The sequence below is a fragment of the Leiobunum rupestre genome, chromosome 10 (assembly GCF_980474605.1).
Source record: "Leiobunum rupestre chromosome 10, qqLeiRupe1.1.hap1, whole genome shotgun sequence".
Lineage (NCBI taxonomy): Eukaryota > Metazoa > Arthropoda > Arachnida > Opiliones > Sclerosomatidae > Leiobunum > Leiobunum rupestre.
In genome coordinates this window covers 27344459-27367513 of record NC_143393.1, presented here as the reverse complement: position 1 = coordinate 27367513, position 23055 = coordinate 27344459, and the positions used below count along the sequence as shown (strand labels likewise).

Below are 23055 nucleotides of genomic sequence, written 5' to 3'. Positions count from 1 at the left end.
GCACCTGTTTTCGTAGAATTACCAAAAGTGTATTTTTTGGCAAAGTTAGCATCACCGAGAGAGAAGACAGCCATTATTTTAGTAACGAAATAATATTCCAGCAGCGTCGCCCGATTATCTCTTCTTAGCAATTTTCCACCCTCCCCCTCCACTTTACACTCGAGCCCCCCTTCTTCAGCCATGCTCGTCGTTTTCATCCTTCACAAGCCCCAGACAGGCTACGAAAGGGGGAGGGGCAGAAATAACGCCGTAGCTCTCGGCGTTTTCGCTATAAAATTCCCCTAAAGGGGGTTTCTGGAATGAATAGGCGATCGCCCTATTTGGCTATTTTGTAAATAAAATGAAATTTCCCATTTTTTTAAGTTTTAAAGTTGTAATTTATGATTCAACTGTGTCACGTTTTGGATGGTCGAACTACATCTGATAGAAATAACGTATTTGCCGGGTCAGCCGCGAATCTATTGGGTTCCAACGTTATTCCGTCGTCAGCTTCGGCAATTTTATTGGGCTGGTTGACCAGAAATATTGGGCGATAACTTAGACTAGCGCCTGGCAACCATGTAGGCAAAGCCAAAAAACATCTCCCTACTTCCCCGAAGAGTTTAATAATCATCCGAACACCCCTCGAACGGGGGGTGAACTTGGACTCGTCCGGCTTCCAATTTCTCTCCCTTCGAAGTCCTTTCTGCGCATTTCGAGTTGGAAACCGGCTCGCCCAATGGGGACCAGGTTGCCACGGATTCCTCGGGAGAAAAGGGGGGCGACCAATAGGGTGCCGCCAGGCTATCGGTGAGTCACGTCGCCCGTCGCTTCTTCGCGTGTTGCCAAAGCTTCCCCTCCCTCTGGCGGTAACGTCATCTCGCGAGAGGAGGGGGTCGACACGACGGGGGAAGAGAAGAGAGGAATTACCGAGAAAAGTCTCCCTCTCCGAATAAAAGTTTTCGCGAAACTTGGCTTCCAAACCCGCGGGAGGGCGGGAAAAAGTCGGCGTCAATAGACTGGGGGTGATTAGGAGGTGTGTTATTGTACACTACACCGCGCCAACGCCGTAGCCTGGACCGGCGATTAAAGAGAAACCTTGGTTAAAGTTCGCTCTCTTTGTCGGCAAGCTTCCTCTCGCAAAAATTTCATGCACAAAAATATAAAAATCAAAAAGGGGAGTAGTCGGTTTACGGGGGGGGGGGGGAGGAGAGGAAAAAAAGCGTAAAACATTACTCCACCTCTTTTGCAAAATATCTCTCCGACTATAATGAATGAGACGCGGAGGGGGCAAAGATCGCGATAGGGGATGACACGATTTTAGACCAAGCAGAGTCAAAACACTTGGCACGACTCCTCCTATTTTCGATTTTAACCTACTCGACCCTAAACGAACGACACTTTTACAACCCTGTCCTTTGCCGGTTTCGCAAACTATTGGACGACGAGAATTTACGCCAATATTGGTCCAATATAATTAAAGAAATAATTATTTTACAAAGATTTTTAGCCGCTATTAAAATAGCGATTTATATTTGGAGACTATGGCAATTCAACGGGGACTTTACCTCGTTTAGCAATGGAGATTTCTCGTAGGTTTGGCGTCACAAATTTGGTGGAGTTCAATTTCCGGACGTTTTTTTCTGTCATATTTATAGCTAAGAGTTCTTCCTCCGAGGTTACATTATCACATAAATGAGCTACCCGCTAGGCTAATTATTCCTTTAAATTATGCATTTATTCCTCAGTAGGCAATATAATGCAAATTCAAGTCTTTCATTCGGATACGAGAAATATTGTAGAACCATTCATATTATCAAAAGCTTGTGTCGCTTTTGATATCATTCGATAAATAATCATAATAATTCTTCAAATTGAAGGATTATATTTAGATTTTTTAGATTTAATTGTCTTCAGTAACTGAAGCTTATAACTTGGTTTATAATCATCTCTTATAAGGTAATCTACGCAGCTAAGTCAACTTAACTACCACGTCTTTGGGGCCATCCATAAAATATAAGAAGTTACTAATAAAAATGACTAAAAAATAAAGTTATAAAAAACTGCTTACAGTGATAACAGAAAATAAATTACCAAATTCAGTAAATTCCCCATGATTCGAAATCAGACTAATATCATACTGTGAAATTAATAATATTTACAATAATAACTTAATTAAAATCTAAAGTTTATCTTTGAAAAGTTTTTTTTTATTTAATATTGAAACGTGAGGTTATTAATTTGTTACATCACATCAAAAATATTTATTTTCTATTTTAAAGGGTATAGGTTTGATTCTTTTAATTTCAAATAAAAAAATCAAATCCATTTATTACAGTTAAATCAGATTTATTTTATTGATTTTGATACATTTTATTTCCCTTTTTCTTCGCGAATTGAAACAAATAAAATCAAAATTATTCTTAGTTTTATGTATAATTTGGTTTCTCATATTTGTTATTGCTATTCCAATCATTTTTTTTATAAATACAGGTGACTTAGATCAAATTAAAACAAATACGATTTACATCAAATTACGCTGTTCAAAGTGAGGTGCACAAAATGACTAAAACATTTCATTATAAACATTTTATTCATACAAATCGTACATTAAAGCTAGGAGCAACAAACACAGCACCCCACACAATTATGAAAGTTGTACACAACGCTGCGTTAGCGTGTTTAAAGGCTAACTGTGTTCTCCTTGTATATGGGGTGCTCCTAGATTACAGAGATTATCAGAATTAGAAATAAAAATTCTAGTACATTATTTAGGAAGAGTTTTAGCGCTCAACACTGTCGTCAAAGTGAAACTCGTTTGAAGTCACCCTGCATTGATTACCGATAATTATAAGTTGGGTTTATCTTAATTTATTGAGAAAGTAAGTCAAAATTATCCTAGGAACGTCCATCACAGTAAGCATAGGCCCAGATCTCCCTATAGAAGTAAGCCACCTCCTTCCGAATTGTGGAGAAGGAGGGGAAAGAGAGATTCCCTTCCCCCACGTTCAAATCATGAGGGATAACGGAAGTTCGTCCAGCAAACCTCATCGATAAAAATGTTAAAATATGTAAATAAAGAGGGGAAGCGTAAATTAACATTAGAAACATTTTTGGGCCTTATAATTTCCTAAAGCTCACGAAATATGGTGATCCATCCTTAAAATTTCTATAGGGGCTTCATTAAAATATCTTCAAGGAAATTGCCGAGAAGTAATATTTCCAAGAGGCAGGACCTGCAGGGAGTGAGTTGAGAAGTATGCCCGTGTTTTCTCTATTTTCCTACGATGAGTGAAAAGAGTGCCAGAGAGTTTCAAAGTGTAGCCTACTAGCCCCTGGAAGTAGGCTGAAAAACCAAGCAGCAGGGAAATGCGAACATTAAGGTTTGAATTCGTGTGATAGATAGAAAAGGACTTTGTAAACAAATCGAGGTAACCAGCGTAAAAAAGAAAACTTAAACAGTATTTAAAGTCCCTGCTGCTTAGTTTTGCGCTGGTTGCAGCCTACTTCCAGGGGCTAGTAGGCCACACTTGGAAGCTCTCTGGCGCTCTTTTAACTCATCGTAAGAAAATGGGAAAAAAAGGATACTTCTCAACTCGCCCCTAAAACTTTGCATAACCTTTTGAAACACCCTGTATAGTGCTTGTTAAAACAGGTGGTTAAAATAATGGAAACTTTTCACCTGAAAAAAGAACGTCGTGTTTTTGCTAAGCCTTAAAAAAACTACCTGGTTAAAAGGGGAACACATTTAGTATAAGTGAAAAGTTTCCATGATTTAAACAAGCACTATATAAACAGTAACTTGCAGGTCCTGGCTCCCGGAAATATTACTTCTTGGAAATTTACTCGAAAATGATTTAATGAAGCGTCTATTTCTACCCTCATTGGCGTAGGGGGGGGGGCAACGAGCAGTGGCCAGGATTTTGTTTCGGGGGGGGGGGGGGGGCACACAATTGAAAAAAAAAGGAAAAAAATAATAATATTTGTACATACGATTAATACGTTTCGGGTGGGGGCATGTTTAGACTCCATGTTATGACTCTCAGTTAAATATTAAGGATAGTATTTTAAACATTTTTTCATAGAAGAATTACACATGGAAATTTATTTCAATTTTAAAATCCTTTAATCAAACGTCTTTACATTTTTTACAGCAGTAGCTTTAGAGCTCAAGACTCTTTTTCAACTAAAACTTTTATATTTCAAATGGGTGGATTTTCAATAAGCGAGTTTAAATAAAATCTGACATGTGCCGCTAGACGAAAAAGCAACATAGGATGGTACTTTTACGTCATGCCTCAGCGTGACCCAGTGGCGTAGACCTGGGTGTAACTCTGCCTTTACTAAAATTTCACCCCCTTCTCGGCCCCCCTTAGGAATTTTACATAGTTTGAATCCCTCCCTTGGTGGACCTATGACGTCAGCTTAGGCTTCCGTACTTTGTTGTGGAAAGTACAATCCTAATAGTTAGTTTTAAAGCCGATAGATGGCGGTGCGGTTATTGAAACTGTCTTATTGATTAAATATTAGTTTCATAGTAATTTAAAAAAATTACTTATTCTAGCTTTCTCAATAAAAAAACAACCAGTGCCACTACGAAATGCTAAAATTTACATAACGCGGTAATTTTGCAGTTAAACACTCTTAACTTGATGCAATCCTGTTGAAAACTTTTGGCTTACTCTAAGATGACCGGAGCTACCTACTTTTTACATTCAATCCTAGTAACTGTGTAGCTCGAAGTTCGACGTAAGCCGCTCGAGGGCAGGCGAAGAGTATTCGCCTCTGGTCGATTATATCGTAAAGGGGGCCTTCCAAAAAGAAATATAAGCGTAATAACATTTCGCGGTAAATAAACCTAATATCTAGGCAATTAAATTAGAAATCCTTTACGGCGAATTAATCCTAATATATAATTATAATCCTAAGTTACAAAAAGTTTTAATAATTTTATCTTTCTAGCAAATGAAACAAAGGCGCTTTATAGGCGTAACTAAGGGGGTGGGATCCGCCCCTTTGGACTATACCCTAGGCTAAAATATAGTGGACACGGGAAACACGACACCGCCCCTACGACACAAGGAACTTTACTCCCTCCTCCTATGCGAGTTATATTTAACGCTGGTAAAGTTATCGACTCGAAGTAATCAAAATATTACAAGGTTTAAAAGTATGGAATTGGGCTTTTGTAATGGCAGTTCAGAGAAAAACGATTTCCTGTGAAACAACCTACCACATTATTGGGGCAAAAAAATTTTGAATTTGCATTTAATAGCCCTCCAGATTGTTAGAAAGAAATTAGATTAGCAATGATGTTTTCTAACGTAATTGCCAGTTTTATAGCAGTCTCTCCTGTCGTTCTGGATTAAAACAGGATTTGTTTTCCACATGTTGAAGACCTTTCTAAAATGGATCATCATTTTCGGTTATGAAATAAAGGGGATAGACCATAGGCGTTTTATTCATATTAAAATATTTTAGTGGAATGACGAATAATAATAATAATAATCAGCTAGGCTAATACCCAAGGCACCACCGCCCAAGTCATCTAGCGACTTATAATGCCTTTAAAGGGAATATAACCTCTGGTATTTCTGTCGCCCTCCAAGGGTTCCAATATCGTCCGCTGCCTCCCATGGCTTTTCACACCGGCGGCGCTGATAATCGCTGATTGTGAAGTGAATAAAGGAAATTGATGGGGTCTTCCATAAAGAACACGTTGGAGGTTCTATTCCCTTTAAACAGGTGGCCAGGTTACAATGCGTAGGAGGGTGGTAGCAAGCTTTTCATGCCACAGGAGCCAACATCTCCCTACACTAACTATTACCGTTAACCTACACAAGTTTTTATGGAAGGGGAAACCGAAGAGCTCGGGGAAAAACCCCTTAAACCAGTGGGGAGAGAACTTGCAAACTCAACGCAGAAGGAGTTGTTCCAAGTTTTCACCCAGTGCCACAAGCTGGGATCGAACCGGCTCCTCTTGCTGCGAGGCGTAAGTGCTAACCACTCCGCCACCCCACCTAACGAATTAATAAGGTTTAGAATAACAGTGGGACAACAAAGAGTTGGTGTAGAACCTGTCATTGACTATGACATATTTCCAACTTACTAGTTAGAAATTGGGCTGAAAGATTCCATTCCCTCATAGGCAACCCCAAATAAAGGCAAAACATTTTTTTACTTTTACATATCCAAAGCAAACTACCTTTAATTTCTATCAGAAACCCCGTGAATATACCCCATTCCCTTAATAAACAATAATCTTTTTTGAATCACAGGTATATATTTTCCATTAATTTACTGTACATTACTGGTTTTTTTTATGACACTAAACATCGTGTATCAACTAATTCTTCATTTTCGGTGGTTTGTTTAAATCAATGAGACCACTGGTTACAGCCTAATGGCACAAAATAACAGTGTTATACCGAATCAGTCTTTGGCATACATAGAAAGCTAGAATCCAAATGAAAACAAAATTGATTTGAATACTTACGAATGAGAGAGTAGCAACAAAGAAAGTTGAGGCTACGGCTAATTGAATGTTATATTTCGTTTGCTTCTGATTATACCCGTCTTGCCACGAGCCCTTCGGCACTGGAAGGTCATTCATCGTTGGTGGTTTGTAATCAGTCACATAATGGCCCCCAGATGATGCTCGTTGTTGAACACCTGACATATTTAATAAGTCTAAATTTACAAATTCTATATATTTTTAATGTAACGTAAGTAGAGGGCCGATACTGATTAGGTAGGGGTCATTTATAATTATGAAATTTAAAAATAATTGCATTTCTAAATTTTTTTATCTATAAAGTTTTATATCCGGGCTAGATCATAAACAAAACCGGCATGGTTCTTACTTCACCCATGACCTCTTCTGTTCCCCCAAACCCCCACCTATGCTTCAACAAACTTATCGATTTCTTATCAACAAAGGCTTAAAGGTCATACATTTTCATCGATAAAAATATTCCTTTAAATCCACAAATAAAAATACAATACAAATTAACATAGGAAAACGTATGTAATTACTTACGTTGAAGCTTTTGAAGTTTCAAAAGTGTTCGAGAAACAACAGCACGACTCATTATTATTGCAAAAAACTTATCACAATAAAAATTAATTCGCAAAATATGACTATGTCCGTTCTTCGCCAAGGTTAAATAAAATTTAGTTTTTAGAGACAGTGGCTCCATCTAAAGATAACATGATAAAAGCGATTTTGTAGTGGTGGCGTGGTAGTGTCCAACTTCGTCAACAACAAAAGCGGCGGGAAATTTTAAAATATTACTTCTTTTACTAGTAAATAATAATCTATATTTTTAAGTCAAAAATAAATGTAACAAAATCTATCTTTAATTAACAACTGTCAAAATGTACAGCCCCAAAATAAAATTTTTTAAGTAAATAACAATTTTTGAAAAGAATTACAGAGAGTTTCGTTTAATATTTTATTGAGTTGAAAAATCGGTGCCCAAAAAGCACAAGCCATAAATGGAACTTTTCTAATACTTCTACATTTTGAACCTGTTTTATTTAGGTAGTATGGCAGCTTTAGATTTTACTTTTTTTTGTTTAGAATAGTGTAAAAAACAGTCAAATCTAACTTTCTAAAGGCATAGTCATATTTTGAAAGCATTTAACTTCAAGACTCCTACACTACAGCCTGTACATTTCGAATCCTCTAAGTAAGCAGAGTGAATACTCAAGGAAAATATAATGCAAGAGCCAGAATAGTTTTGTATTCATGTACAAATTAAAGGATAATTTTGCATATTAAAATACACACTTCTAATCTTTTTAAAAGACGCAGAAGTACGTATGTCAACCACATAAAACTCACATAACTCATCATTCTAAACTTTTGGTTACCGATTTGCCAATATTAGAAGAAAAGAAGGCAACACCCATAACAAACTCTAAAAATGAGTTAAACCATACCGAGATAATAATAAATAAATTGAAACACACAAAATATTATAGAATCCATCCCATTTTGTATATTTTTTTTTTATAATTTAAGACTTAAGTCAAAAATCAAAGTAACAGCAGGCTATTCGACACCTTAAGAAGAATGGTTTTTGTAGGCCTCTAGTTCTTCCAAGACATTGAATGAAAGTTTTGGAAATATCATTTCAAAGTTTGATGATGGTCTTTTCATCTTGTGCTTAAGCTGGTAACTAATGTTACTCATAGTAATGGTAATGGATTGTGTTGCGAAAAATGGAAAAGAATTAACAGGCCGCTTTGCTTTCGTTAGTTGGCAGCGCCGTTAGTTTTCTTGGCACTAGAACCACTGCCTCTCAAAGCAGATTTTATGAAAGGAAATACAAGTGGCCAGCCCAAATACACGATGTAACCCACAAAGTATACGGATTTATAAACCTGCAAATGAAAATGTTGAATTAGCTAAACTTCAAAGTAAATCTGAAGTTTTGATTTGGATACGCTGGAGAAACATATCAGACTTTAAAAAAAAATTATTCTAACAACCACCCGAACTTACCAACCACCATCTTGAGAAAGAGAGCATGACAAATGGAATAACGCTGTAGGCAAACATAAACAACTGAAAGTATTTGAGAATGATCCAAAGTGGAATCTGAGCTGCAGGATGGTGGGTCAGGCTCACCAGCGTGGGATATTTTTGAATCAATCCCACAACCTAAAATATTAATTATAATTTAAGCTTAAACAACTCAACTAACTTGAACAACTAAGCAAATAACTTACGTCTCGCTCAAACTTCATAACAACAAACTCCATGAAGAAAGTCATGTAGTAGCCCGAATGCAAACCGTGCCATACGGCCAGGAAAACCAAGGAGAGAAATTGGGAAGCCAATTTGTTACCCAAAAACCTCAATCTTTTAAAAATGTAACTAGAGAAAAGGTGCGAGAGAATAATTAAGATTAGTCCTTGAGCTGCAATTTGGCATAAACTAAACAAAAACTGCCTTACTTAGCGACCCATAAATTAGTGTTGACGTTGAAAGTCTTTATTAGCGTATCAAACGTAACACCAGTTTCGTATCCATGCACTCTAACATTGGTACAGCCATCCCATAATTCTTCCCCTTTTTCATCATTGCCATTATACGTTAGACCCGCTAAAATACAGCTACCTTCCTAATTTTGAAAAATTCTTATAATTACAAAAGTTGAAAAATTTACGCAATTAATCTCACTAACCGACAACAGCCACGAGGCAATGTATTTATACAGCACAAGTTTTCCCCATAATGCTATCACAAACGTTTTCTTATAAAATGGCAACATCTGTAACATTTACAAAAAATTAAGATTATAATGAAAATTTTTATAATGAGCGCAATTTAATTATATTTACATTGTATGATTCCGTAAGAACATAGCGCTCTGGCAATAATAAACTTCCAACATGAAATATTGTCATGTATATCACACCCAACAAAAATCTCTTCAAACCTGGCCCTACACTGTTTAACGTTTTTACATTTATTAGAAAACAATTAGGAAGTAAAATAAACCTATTTTATAGTAAGGAACAAAATGATAGGTTTATTTTAGTTCCTTAATATAATAGGATGTTTATAGAATGTGTGTCTCTAACCAATTGGGTTTGCTTCCTTTCTGGCCATAAGCACCATTGATGAAATCAAGGTAGCGCCTCATAGAAAACTGTAACCATCAATTTTCAAACATATAGATTGGAAATATTTATTTTCATAATAGCAGAAGTAAATGAACCAAGTTATCGAAATAGGGCTCAGAATTGGAGGGAGTTTTCCTTATGAGAAAATAAAGTCAAATAAAATCTAATTTCCATCCCCATCTTTAAACGCGATATATATTGGGAATTGTGGGTATAGCTATTTCTATGTATAAAAAATGGTTTCATAAGAACAAAAACGTTTCTTTTTCGGCCTAGGAGCACGCAAAATTTCAAATTCAATTTAAAAATGACTCTTCATAAAGAAAACGCCTCCAACATGAGGAGTAAAGCAGTCTGATAATTTCAGTTCATTTACTTTTGATAATAGCCTAATATAAAATTCGGAGATAAGCCTACAAAATATTTATAAAACAATTTTTACATTTGGCATAGTAAAATGCCCAAAAATACTAAAACATAATTGCTGATTAAACTCAAGGTTATATTTTGGTATTTTTATTTCCTCACTCGCGAACATTATCTCTATGAAGGACTTAATAATATCCTTGTATTAAAAACCTCAAACACTGGTTAGCTCCAATGGATAGAAAAAACAAACAAAATGTCAATTGAAACATTATCTATTGTCTAGTTAAAAGTACGATAAAATTCAACGAAAGATAAAAGATATATACTTGCGGTCCAACCAAAAATCCCCCGTAGAAATAGCTGTGTCCAGCCACTTCTAAGAAATTTGGCAATTTCTGCAAAGCATTCTTTTTTTGGTCAACCGAAAGTTTTTCCTAAATTACAATTTATTAATTTAAATTTCAAACTGAAATACACAAAACAATTACCCTACCACTTTCTTTTTGCCATCATAAATGTCAAAAGCAAGCCCTAAAAAAGTGTATTTTAAAACATTTCTTAGATTAAGCATATTTCTCTCAATAAAAAAAACGTGAGCTAATAATTATTCCAATAAAAAGAGAATTCTTACGATAAGAGCAATGAAATAAAATATTAATCAATAACCAAGTGCTTTTAGCCACTTAAAACACCAGGTTACGTTTATTACTGTGAAGAGTATAAAACCATGCACAGGTCTACAGCAGGTGGCCTCAATCTGCTAGTTTATTAAAAGCTAGAAATTGGGTGAAGACTGTTTCTTTTACTCTTTACTATATGACCTAATAACACTATTTTTATATGATAATTATTCGATCGCATGACTGGAAGTCATTTTGCAGCAAAAAAAATAAAAGCACATGTAAATGACAAATTCTATATGAGGCACAGCTCATTTTAAAAATTTTTTTTTAAGATTTGTTTATTATAAAATTGCAATAATTTTCATAAATTTCTGACCCTTTTTCTGATTGATTCTTTAAACATTTTTCTAGATATACTAAAAAATTCCAAAAATTCCCCCGTAACTCAAGTGATAAAAATATCAAATCACCTATCAGTCTCAAGGTAAGAACACAATGAGGCATACTCCAAGTAATATCGTAATTGCCTGTCCCCGTTGAGTAATATCCAGCCAGGAGATAGCCCTACAACAGATAGAGGAAACTCTAATACCTACTTTATCATTATTTTTGGATTTCTAATAGGGTTGACTAATATTCATAAAAAAAAATGCTAACTAATCGTTTTAAGCTGCATTCTAATCAGTTATTAACCTTTATGTTAACATAATTCAATTGGACACATACCATCATGAATATGAAAGTAACAGCCACTGAAAATAACGTTCCACCACATATTAGCAATAAAATGTACGTAGCAAATACCGATATCAACGAATGGATAATATGAGTTCCTATAAGAGAAATTATTCATAGTCATTAGTTTCACCAAATGAGTTACGCAGCTGTTTGCAGATAAGGGTCTAATAATAAATATTAAACTATTGTTACACCCCTATCACTTATTTCATTGTAAGCTTTCGATTCAAACGTTATCAACCTTACCATAGTTAAAATATCCAATACTAACTCCACAGACAATGACGAAGAGATTCTGCAGCGTGGGCGCTTTTCCAAACAGTAAATGACGATGTATAAGTGCGAGAGGGTAGCCTAAATACAAATTTAAACCAATCTTTCATACCTTTACAATATATTAAAGAGGAATAAATTTTCATATTAAAATATTATTACCTAACAATAGCGAGATCAAAAGTTTGAAAGCAGCTTCAGAAGCCCCAACAGATTGGGCAAAATAGCCAATCCACCCCCCTCCTGTATTTCCAGTGTCGTGCAAAGACATACTTTACGATTATTTCCGTTGAATGAATGGCACAAGAATAAAAAAGAAACACTCAGGACCCAAAAGTTTTAGCGATAATATTTACTACAGCATTTGATTAGCAGTTCGTCAGCAGCTTATCATTCTGCGACACACGGCTTCACTGTTTCGACTCAGTCTTGCAACGCGACGAAGCCAAGGCTGACTAAAAATTATCAGTACTGCTAGAGTCAAGAGTACTGTATGTTGTTGTGGAACCGTTTCACTTTTATCCTAGCCAATTTTAAGGAGGAGGGATATTACTACGTTTCTCCGCAAACGACGCGAGCGTTCTACGCAAACGATTATTTTTCTAATCAAAAAAATTTGAGGCTTGGAGAAAGAAGCAGGCTAAATTATATATAGGGGGATAAATCTTTGCTAGTTACTTTCCCCTCATCAATGGCCCACGGTAATAACATTCCTCCATGGTAATAATTAAAGACGGCTTAAAGGGGAAATCGTACGGTATATTAAAAGTAATTAAATTGAAAGACAGTGCCGCGTGCCCTTGCGATTCTTACAGAAAACACCGAAGAGGAATTTAAACTGTAGCTTCCAGAAGGCGTTGCAATTTTATCGACAACGCGTAATCAAAGTCGTGCCAAACAAATTTCGAGATGAAATTTCTATACCTCCGTTTTCTTTGAAAATTGGAACACCAGCGATATTTCGAATTTACCCCATTTAATCAATTAATCCGTTTCTTACTCCAGAATATTTTAAAACATAATCACCTTTTTATAAATTTTTGCTTAGAATATATTAAAATCCAATTTTATTATTTAACCGACACCCAAAAATCATACTCATCAAAGCCATTCTGTTAAAATTACGGTGGCAAATTTTTAGGGTGGGATATACATAGATTATGAACTAAATAAATAACCTACCATGTAGATATGAGAAATTTGTGTTAAAATTTTCAGAAATTGATGTAAAACTATTAGAAAATCTAAGATTTCGTGTTTATAGTTATTTTTTCAGTTGACTGGGAATCCACCTCCTTTAAAAATATTTTTTTTCATCAAAAATTAATTTTTCAACAAGGATATTTAAAGAATATAAATATTTTTAGTGGTAAAATATTTCCTTTTACCAAATATTTTTCTACACACATTTTGATTTTGACTAGGATCATCTGCCATAGATATTTAATAAGATGTGAAGAATTATGCAATTTACAATAAATGTATACATGAATTTTATTTTTCTATACTTGATGATTACAGTATAATTACATTAGGTATACAACGAGAAATAAACTAAAATATTTAACTTTAGTTACTTCCATACTTTAACAACTCCATCTCGAGATGCTGAAAGTACAAACGTTTGGGACGCTTGCATAACAGAAATGTCACTTATAACATCATGATGACCAGCTGGAGGTATTTCTGGATACCTTCTAGGGGTTTCATCATTCCCTGCTACTTGAGGCCTGCTACAAGACTCTTGAAGTACTTCCGTACCATCAATAACACGAGATCTATTTTAAAACAAAAGCTTTTTAAAGGGCTATACGCAAATGTTTCTAATAAAACTCTTTGTCAATGAGACACAATAAACTTGGCCAATGATGGATTAGCTAATAAAACCCTCGAATCAATGGAGAATTAATAATAGAAACAGCCAATAAGAATTTTGAAAGTAAAACACTGATCTAACATTTCAACAATTTCTTTTCAGATTAACAAAAGCCCATTTTGGAAATTTAGTAACTTTATATTACCTGTAGGAAACAATACTGGGGCTTATTCGGTCATTCGCTGCTCCTGCCACAATGTAACTTTCATTGTGATTTACTAAATCCCAATAACGAATCCTCATGTCAGAACCAGCTGTCAGGAGATAAGGGCTAGTTTCTGTAGGATTCATATACATGCTATATGTTGAATGACTAGACGCCTTTTAAAGAAAAACAAGAACAAAAATTCACTTTTTAATCACCCAAAAGCAAGTTGAAAATAATTTACCTGCGTCTGAGAAAGAGCTGGGGCACTGCTAGCCCAAAAAGTCATTTGGCGGGCTCCAGTTTCCATATCCCACTGAGAAACTTCATTATTACCCTGAACTGCAGCAAAGACTGAAGACTGTTTTTGAGGATGAATCAACAATCTCCTTATTCTTACAGCTAACAAAAAAGCCAGATTTTAATTAGTTTTTTCTGATCAAAATTAAAGTTTAAATATAAATAATTACCTGTTGGATGGGTAATTGTGGTAATAGGCAGTTGAAACCTCATGTCAAAGCATATAAGTTTGCCCAGTGCTGTTCCAACAATCACCCAATTATGTTGTCGGTCAATTGAAAATGACGTTATCAAACCTGAATAAAGAAATTAACGAATTCTCAATGGACATTTTTTATTTTATTTTGATAAATATTACCATTTTTAGGGTGATTTTCTAGCCTCCAAGCTGACCCTGGTGATCTCAAATCCCAGCCCACAATTGAACCAAATACAGTAGCATACACTAGAACAGTTTGAGGACCAGCATCGAAGTAGCTCAAGTCAACAACACAGCCTTCATCATGAGGTTCTAAGGTTCGTGAATGAAGAATACTCGTTTTTGTTGTACCTGATTCCACTCTATAAATGGATGGATCAAATGATGTTGTTTAACAAAGATAAAAGCAAGAAAGTTACCGAAATACGTGAATGTGCCCTGCGTCCGAGCTAGCAGCTATTCCTTGCAAATTTTGGCACACAGTGAGACAAGTGACATGTCCCTCTAAAAAAAGGTTTTGAGCACAGAAATCCTATCCAATATAAATTGTATTGTAGGAAATAAATATACCCATTCTATTATATGTTTGACGTGAGCGATTAGCTATACTTCTACCATCCATTCTACCGCAATCCCAGATTTTCACTGTTCCATCATTGGAACATGTTGCAAAGAGTGTAGAGTCAGGAATAACACACAATCTTTAAAGGTTTATTATTAATTTAAATTTGTCATTTCAGTTTGTATGATAGAAGAAGCTACCTATTAACAGCCAGACGGTGCTCGTGAAGATGAGCTACTAAAATTCCTTTGGGTTTCCAACGTTCTTGTGGTTGGGAATATTTGTCTTTTGACGCCATTGGAATATCAATAGCATCCCGATTTTCTTCATCTTTTAAATATTCTTCCTGTTTCTTTAAGGTCATTGCGTGAAGTTCTTGGAGGCACGGATTGCAACAATCTATAATTTAAGTAAATTGTAAATAATTTTGAATTTTGTAAGAATAAAAACATTTACAATCTGGCATTTTGGTTGTAGTTTGAGTGCCCTTTTGTTCTGGGATGTCCCAAACAGGATGAAGTTCTTTCTTGCTTAGTTCTTGCACCACATCAGTGGCTTCTTGAACTAACAGCTCTTTGCTTAAGTCCGAATGAGTTGAAGTACTCAAAGGTGTCCCATCACTTTTAGTTTGCTGGGAATCGGTTGAGCCAAACATGTGTTGCCATTCTTCATTCTGAAAGAAACAAGTAATTGTTATATTTTCAATCACATTACATTATTTTAAATTCAACAAACCATCGTTATTCCAGGTGAGTCGCTCGTGTTCATTTTACGTTTCCCAGATTTTCTACTAGAAACAAATAATTAGAAATATTGTAAGTATTACTATTTGAATAAAAATTTTACAACCTGTAAGAAGAGCTTTGAGACTGATCATACGTTATGTCGGAACTACTAATTATTCTGGAATGCAACCTCACAGCGTGACCAACTTGAGCCAAGTCAATTAACCGTCCCTTATCTTTAACAGTGTTTCTAACATCTCCTGAACTAAAATTCAAAATAGCTTAAATATCTCAACAAATTTAATTACATTATATTACTTACAAATACTTGTGTATTTTTAGTAGATGTTCGGCTAAAGCTAATATTTTCTTTTCTATAAGACCAGCATCAGAAATTCCTTCAGATTGAAGTCTTCGATAAACCTAAATCACAGAGAGAAAAATGATTAAAACATTACGATGGTTTTTATGCAGAAATGAGTATTTACACTTTTTAAAGAATTATCACGGTCCATGTACACTTTATGCCCAGTTCCAACGATGCACTGACTAAGCTGTCGTTCACGCAAATCTTCCAAGAAGGGTTGAAGCATGGGAAGTTTCACCAAGTAATCAAACTGTTCTCTCGTTAAAGGTTCACTCACAGCATCTAAAAGAACTACCTAAAATATAAACCTATTTAAGAAAAAAAATAAAACCTTTTTAAGTTTTACACAATTTTGTTACCTCTTTATCCAACTGAATAATGTTATGAGACAGAAATGGTTGTACAAGTGGCATTAACTTGCACTGGACATCAGCAAGTGTCAGGGTTTTTGCAACAGCACAGACAAAACCGACTGTTCCTTGTCGAATCCATAAATTCTGGACAAAAAAAGCTATCTATGTTAAAAGAAATTAAAATATTTAAACACCTTAGACCAAATCTTACAGGATGACACAATAATGGTATAGATTCGCCCACGAGTTCATAAAGCATTTGTTTCTGAATCAAACCTAGTTCTGCCAAGTCAGTCATTGAGGTCAGAGTCTTGCTAATGACAAACTCTTCTGGATCAGCTAATCCCTAGTTATCACATACACAATCAATAATGAAAGTTAAATAAGTTTGGTCTGAAAAGTGGAATTGTACTTGTTGAAGCAAGGGTTTCAAAATTGGACAACATTGCCATCCAACATAAGCAGCAATTCCAACTATGCTTTCAAAGAAAACCCTACGCAGGTTACGGTCTCCCTAAAAGTGTACAAAAGGTTTTTAGAAAAAATGAAAGAGTCGTTTACAATACATATTATACTTTGTCATTTAAGAATGTGATCATATGAGAAAGCAAAATATCATTCGCTTTCTGTCTTCCAAAGAAAACACACAAACGGGTGATTCCCTGTTCCAAAAGCATTTGTTTCACCACATTATCAGGATCACTCAGTAACGTTGCCACACACTCTTGAACCATTTCTTGTAAAATTTGAAGTTCAGAGTCGTACGAAGCCTGTTAAAAAAGTATAAATAAAGCAACTAACATTATCATATTGAAGTACAAACTGCAGGCTTGCCACAATAATTTCAGATTCAAATTTCCTGACCAATTTGATAGATTTTCCCTGACTTTTTAAAACCAAAATTAGACCATTTTTAGCTTCATATTTTACTTTAATCAGAAGATTATAAATTGAAATTAACCTACATTTCAGTACAAAAGTATTATTGCAATGTTATAAAATTAGCAAAACTTTAAAGGAACTAAATAATAATCATTGAATTTGTTATATAACTAGAGTAAAATTACCTTACCACATAATTACTTCAAAAAGTGTCAAGATAAAATTGAATTCCCTGACTTTTTAGGCCTATTTTTAAATACCCTGATTTCCCTAGGGTGTGGCAGCCCTGAACTGAATACCTGATGCGAAGGCGCTTGACTTGGATCAGCCTGTTCAGAATCTAACTGAGTTAACTCCAAAAATCTAAGGGCAGTTTCAGCAATAACGGCTATGTTTTCAGCAAATGCAGTCCTTACAATAACAGCATCATCTTGAGCTACATGGCTCTATAATTTAAAAAAAATATGGTTCTAAAATCCGGCATTGTGAATGAACATTACAAATATTACCAAATTAGGAAAAATATATTCTGGAAATATATTAGCATCACTAGAAAAATTAAAAAAGAATTGTGAAAATGTAATTTTGTATTTTTTCAATAACTCACCTTCTAGGAACTTGTTTAACAAGAGTGAGACAATATGTAAGTTTCTCAATTGCAGCAACACGCACGCGAGGATACTGATCATTCAATAAAAACAACTGAAAAAGTTAACTTGAATTAATAAACATTGAATCCATATTAAAGGGACTTTCAAGGGAGAGCTGTGGGGGGTTGAAGGTCATTTAAATGAAGTCATTCGGTCACGGTACATCGCATTTACAAAGTTACACTCTGATGACATTTTTCGAATTGACTTCCTACTAGGGGTGTGCGAGTCCTGTTTTTTGGGTTTCGAGTCGAGTCCCGAGTCTTGTAAAAGTGGACTTGCGAGTCTTCGAGTCCAATTTTTCAATACTCGTTCGAGCCTTCGAGTCCATAAGAAGTTGATTTTAATTCTTTCGAGTCCAATGCGAGTCAAAATTTTCTGAGCGAGTCCAATTCGAGCCCTAAAATTTATACTAACCATTTGAAATCAGAAAAAAATATTTTTTAAATGATTATTGTTTATGTCCTTCTCCTTCTGGTGGTAAAATTTCCTCTTGAAATGGCTTTTGTTTTTTAATTTTACTCATTTTTTGGAAATTATTTTTATTAAATAACCGAAAAAACTAATGACTAAAGTTAAAACTTTAAAGTAACTTAAATCTAAAATTAACCAATGGCCACCCCGCCTCAACTCTACTCTAGAAAATACTAAAAACTTTGAAAGTAAAAGTAAAACTAATCGGGTGGGATTTGACAACCAAACAATGAGTCAAGAATATTAAGGGAAACCACGGCCAACTACGATCGTGCGTAACTTTGATTGCGCATCGAAGTTGGCCGTCTGAAAGAAAACTATTGCCACGCCGTTTGCGTAATATTTGGAAGCAAAGCAAGCTACTAGAAATGAGGCTCGCCTTCATAGAAAAAGACTCGACGGGAAATAGAGGACTCGCCGGGTATTTATTAATATTCTCGGACTCGAAACCGAGTACTCGCAATTTTCGAGTACTCGCACAGCCCTACTTCCTACCCCTCACACCTCCTTTGAAAGTCCCTTTAAGAATATTAACAAAGATGCACCATGTAAGGCAAAAGACGGTCTAGTATTATTTCAGGAGCGAGGAACGGTGCCATTTCAGCCAGTACATCCAGAGCTTGAAGTTTGGCAGAACAATGCTTCAGAGCTCTCAAACAAGATGTCACCAACGAAACCACAATAACTAAACCATCGTTATTTCCACTAATACTGTTTTTGCGACCACCATCCTTGTCCTTGTCAATTTGGAAGGCGCTGATGATATTCTTAACATCCCTTTTAAGTCTGAAAATACATTTCATTAGAAAATAAAATGTTAAAATTAAATTAATAAACAACCTTGTTATTTTGTCATCTGGAGCTAAAATTGGCACGAAAGAAAATCCTTGAACATATTCTTTCAAGAAAGAATAGAAATAGTCTGGGAAAGCAAAATTCCTTTGCTGGTCTAAATAACTTTGCGCTGACTGACGTAATGTTGGCTCTTTCTGAATCATGTTACTAACCAAGTCCTAAAATAACAAACAAATTTAATAGTATTGTCTAAAATCAAGCTGCAAAAGTTAAAAACGAACTCTAAAATGTTTGTCTTCAATTCTATTAAGTATTTTGCTAGGGTTATATTCTCCGCTGCGATAAGCCAATAGTTGGGAAAAATCAAACGGGGCATTTCCGTCGGTAAATAATTCGGTCAAAACACAACTAAAATAAAAAAGAATAAGGTTTATTTCACTTGCAAAAATTTTCGTAAAAGAACTTACCCCAATGAAAATATATCCATCGCTGGAGTAAGATCTCCTTTCTTAATTTCATCTTCTGGTAGCAGAAGATTACTATTGGCAGAGCTAGTAACTATTTCAGGGTTTAGTGTTTTAACAAATCTTTCCGGAGCAATGTAGCATGTTCTCCTTCTAGATGTGTCGAAAAAGTAAGAGAAATCTGCGGGGTTGTCCTAAAAATATGACATTCATTACTCATCATAAAATTAAAATGTTTAATTTACTTCTGGTAAATATGTTGGTTTATAACTGGCAAAATCCGTTAACAGAACCCAATTCCAGCCTGTTACCATAACATTTTCAAGTTTAATATCTCCGTGACAAACCTGTTTTTAATCATAAAATTAACGGGTGCTCAGATATTAGTCTTTCAATTAAAATTTACCCCAAGTTTGTGGCATTGTGCCAACGCATCTATCAGTTGAAATGCAATCCAACGTTTTTCAATGTGGTTTAGAAAAGGTCTTGTACTAAGTCTATCGTAAAGATTGTCTTTGACAAACTGTCTAACTAATATACCAGCCTTCTCAGTAAGCTATAAAAAAAAACTTATATTAAATTTAATTCAATATTACATAATCTGGATAAAATACCCAAGCTTTCTGAAAAGGAAGGCAATTTGGAATGTTACGAAGTGTTTTACGTATTGCTATAACGAATGTAAGTTACAAAATGTTATGTTGTTTTAATTCGTTTTAAGTTGAGATTCTATTGTTTACCTTCTACTTTTTCTTTATGGGAATTCAATGGTAACGAAGGGTCATGTATTGCAAACACTTTCACAACAGTATAGCCCTCCCTAAATAATATTAAACACATTCTTTAGGTAACTGCAATGGATGAACTAGCACCTTCTCATAGCTCACCTGTGTTTCGCCTTAGCAACTTTGAAGAATCTTGTACTACCCAAACTTTCAAGACAAAACATTTAAAAGTTAAGTATTAAAATCATACCAATCATATAGAAAGATAACTAACTTGGCATCATAAGTAAACTCTGATAAATCAGTCAAATAGTGTTCTACTGGAAATATCTGAGAGGGTGCAATGCCAGCCAGTTGATTACCCATGATTTAGGAAAATTCCACTATTCTCAGTTTCAAAATTCAATCCGCCATATTTATTAATTATTAGTATTAATAGTTACAACCGCTGCACCAGTGCACCGCAACCTGTAGAAAACCAAGGCTTACAAAATTAAGCTTATGAACTTTCTTTCTAATAAAAATTCGTTCTACCATTCGCTAAAAATATTTTATTTCATGTAACTGAACAACAATATATAAGAGCTATCAAAAATACATGTATTTCGGGATCTATTTATTTTAACGTACCGGCTTGTAATGTTTTGTACCTTACGAAGATAACAGCTCGTTACAGCTGATCGAAATTCCGCGTAAGCAATACGAAACTGAATCCGTATTCTGAACCACGTGAGTCGTGACATTGGACCATATGACATCATGGACGAGCTATATCTACCCACCAAATTAATATTAATTGATTTTGAAACAATTTTTTTGTTGGTATAATTACGAAATCTTAACAAACGTAGCTATGCATTTTGAAAGGAATGTAGAATTTAGGGCGAGGCTGACCTCAATTTAAAAATAAGTCAAGCAAAGGGTTAAATGTTGATTATTTTATTGAGCTCCTGCATTTATTTTACATTTCTAAAAGAAATACTCAAAAAGCTAAAATTATTACATTAAAAATGTTTTAGGTCTAATCTTCTTCAAGTATTCGGTTAACTTTCAATAAATGAGGCATAAAAGTTTGGTCATTGCATGATGCAATAATAGATTTGAACATGGATACAAGATAAGAATAATTGTACCCAGACTGAGATGCACACAGCGCAATAGACCTTTCAATCTCTTTTGATGTACCTCCTTCAAAATAGGAAAAGGGAATTCTGCTATCTTCTTGCTCTCCTTTATCATCCCGATAGAACAAAACCATCTCATTCTTTCCACCCAAATTGCAGTAAAACCCAGACTTAGGGCCATTTTCATCCCTGGTTACTAAGGATCTCATGTTGTAAACTAGATTTTTCTTCTCTACTATGGGTACTGCGCTCAAGAAAGTTTTCCCCACATAAACGTAACTTTGCCAACTAGATTTTTCCCCATTTTTAGTTTTGGTGGTGGTCCAATTTACATAGTTATTGTTTCCAGTTAGGGTGTACTTGTACTCTTTCTTCACTTTCTCTCCAATGACAAAGTTACCATTATCAGGTGTTTGACCATCAGCCATCACGACTATGGGGAAAGTAATGTGATAACCTGGATCTAGCAATATCACTCCAACTCTGCCCTCAACTTCAAACTTAATTCCCACCATAACATGCTCTTTGTAATCTTCCTCATCAGGTGGTACGTAGAAATCTTCTAAGGTAAAGTGCGTCATTTCTTCACAAGAAGCAAGGAATACATATCTGGCTAATTTTGGGCTTGCTTTGCATATTTGTTCTGATAAAGAGAAAGAGAGGCCTACGCACGACATGGCATTTGACAAAACCAAAGGTTGATAATCTTTAAAAAAATGATAAAAGGAAAGTGGTTGCTTCTTAAAATCTTGATAGAAATACAGGTAACTCTCAACATTATTGTAGTGATGTGCCTTAAGCTCTTGGTGCAAGATGCACTTCAAGAACTGCAAAGTTGACTCCAACTCCTCCATAGAACCAAATTTGAACAATGTGGCAGGAGCACCCCATTCAGGGTCTGGAAGATAATACCCCCAGTCTTCACCATCGGAGCAGTCAGAGCTACATGAATCTTCAGACGAGTCAAAGTCACGAAGTTTCAGCTTGTCACCCAAGAGCTTATGGATTTCTCCATGTTCACAGTGCCTAAAATTTTAGAACAATGAATATTAAAATACTGTCCACTATGGTTATAAAACCCTTAAGTTTCCTAAAGAATAAACCCTTACCAGATATGAGGAGATACATTGGGCTTGTCATCCTCGAGTCAAGATGGCCATTGTGAAGCGTAGAAGGTTTTGAGACTAAATGTGCAATCATTGCCTCCTAACTTTTTATGTGATTCACCTTCTTTGTCTCCCTGATCTAAAATTTAAACATTTTAAAATTAAATTTTAAAACGGGTAACGTAATAAACTGGTATATACACCCTCGCCTATTACTCATTAACCTATTAGGGAATTCCAGGAAGAGACTCAGACCTAGTACCTTTACGATCCTAGATCCGAGTATTTTAAATAAATCTAGTTTTTCGCATATATAAAGCCATAAAAGGGTTAAAAATATTAAAGTTCTTACCCATTCAAGGGAGAATTTGATGAAATACTACGATAATCAAACCCTTATTAATACCCGAAAATACTAGACTCGTTCGCCTAAAAGGCAACGAACTCGTTCTGAAAAACGTTGTAGTCTCCCTTTAACTGCGGTCTGAGCTTTATATACATTTCCGAGACAGTAACAGTACGTCACTCGAAACCCGCGTGATCTGATGACGTCATCTGACGATTGTCCAATCACCACCCAAAACCCTCGGGGAAAATTCGCTATTATTGGTTAAGAGTTAACTACGCAGTTAAATTGTTGGCCAACGCGACAAAATTATCTCCCTTTTTTATGAAGTGAACGGCAATGAT

At 35.2% G+C, this 23055-nt stretch overlaps 4 protein-coding genes across 5 annotated transcripts; all 4 read right to left on the bottom strand.

Annotated features, from left to right (window-relative positions):
- Window positions 1-6184: 6184 nt before the first annotated feature.
- Window positions 6185-7162, bottom strand: LOC149925302 (uncharacterized). The gene is made up of 3 exons (XM_090160589.1): window positions 7019-7162; window positions 6476-6651; window positions 6185-6379 (listed from the first exon to the last, which is right to left on the bottom strand). Exons 1-3 carry the CDS (start codon window positions 7068-7070, stop codon window positions 6326-6328), a joined length of 282 nt encoding a protein of 93 aa, XP_090016715.1. The 5' UTR covers window positions 7071-7162; the 3' UTR covers window positions 6185-6325.
- A 982-nt stretch (window positions 7163-8144) lies between these two features.
- nes (lysophosphatidylcholine acyltransferase 3 protein nessy) lies at window positions 8145-12386 on the bottom strand. The gene is made up of 13 exons (XM_090160655.1): window positions 11781-12386; window positions 11592-11699; window positions 11334-11440; window positions 11078-11171; window positions 10478-10515; window positions 10311-10418; window positions 9574-9641; window positions 9331-9439; window positions 9174-9260; window positions 8944-9110; window positions 8716-8863; window positions 8489-8647; window positions 8145-8367 (listed from the first exon to the last, which is right to left on the bottom strand). The coding sequence occupies exons 1-13, from the start codon at window positions 11887-11889 to the stop codon at window positions 8239-8241; spliced, it is 1431 nt and encodes a 476-aa protein (XP_090016781.1). The 5' UTR covers window positions 11890-12386; the 3' UTR covers window positions 8145-8238.
- A 726-nt stretch (window positions 12387-13112) lies between these two features.
- Vps15 (vacuolar protein sorting 15) lies at window positions 13113-20975 on the bottom strand. Of its 2 annotated transcripts, XM_090161534.1 has the most exons (31): window positions 20766-20975; window positions 20410-20603; window positions 20298-20342; window positions 20151-20230; window positions 20025-20080; window positions 19817-19966; window positions 19656-19757; window positions 19414-19604; window positions 19228-19354; window positions 18992-19164; window positions 18697-18937; window positions 17635-17729; window positions 17537-17576; window positions 17327-17473; window positions 16721-16915; window positions 16558-16659; window positions 16357-16491; window positions 16152-16289; window positions 15914-16087; window positions 15748-15848; window positions 15550-15690; window positions 15436-15490; window positions 15157-15373; window positions 14901-15099; window positions 14709-14839; window positions 14558-14642; window positions 14298-14500; window positions 14110-14235; window positions 13884-14041; window positions 13640-13815; window positions 13113-13396 (listed from the first exon to the last, which is right to left on the bottom strand). In XM_090161534.1, the coding sequence occupies exons 2-31, from the start codon at window positions 20499-20501 to the stop codon at window positions 13192-13194; spliced, it is 4080 nt and encodes a 1359-aa protein (XP_090017660.1). In that variant the 5' UTR covers window positions 20502-20603; window positions 20766-20975; the 3' UTR covers window positions 13113-13191. The 2 variants fall into 2 exon arrangements, with proteins under 2 accessions (XP_090017660.1, XP_090017659.1); XM_090161533.1 differs by having other exon boundaries at window positions 18697-19164.
- Window positions 20976-21058: 83 nt separating this feature from the next.
- On the bottom strand, window positions 21059-22857 carry LOC149925299 (uncharacterized). Its single transcript, XM_090161535.1, has 3 exons — window positions 22718-22857; window positions 22369-22504; window positions 21059-22285 (listed from the first exon to the last, which is right to left on the bottom strand). The coding sequence occupies exon 3, from the start codon at window positions 22111-22113 to the stop codon at window positions 21157-21159; it is 957 nt and encodes a 318-aa protein (XP_090017661.1). The 5' UTR covers window positions 22114-22285; window positions 22369-22504; window positions 22718-22857; the 3' UTR covers window positions 21059-21156.
- Between the last annotated feature and the right edge of the window lie 198 nt (window positions 22858-23055).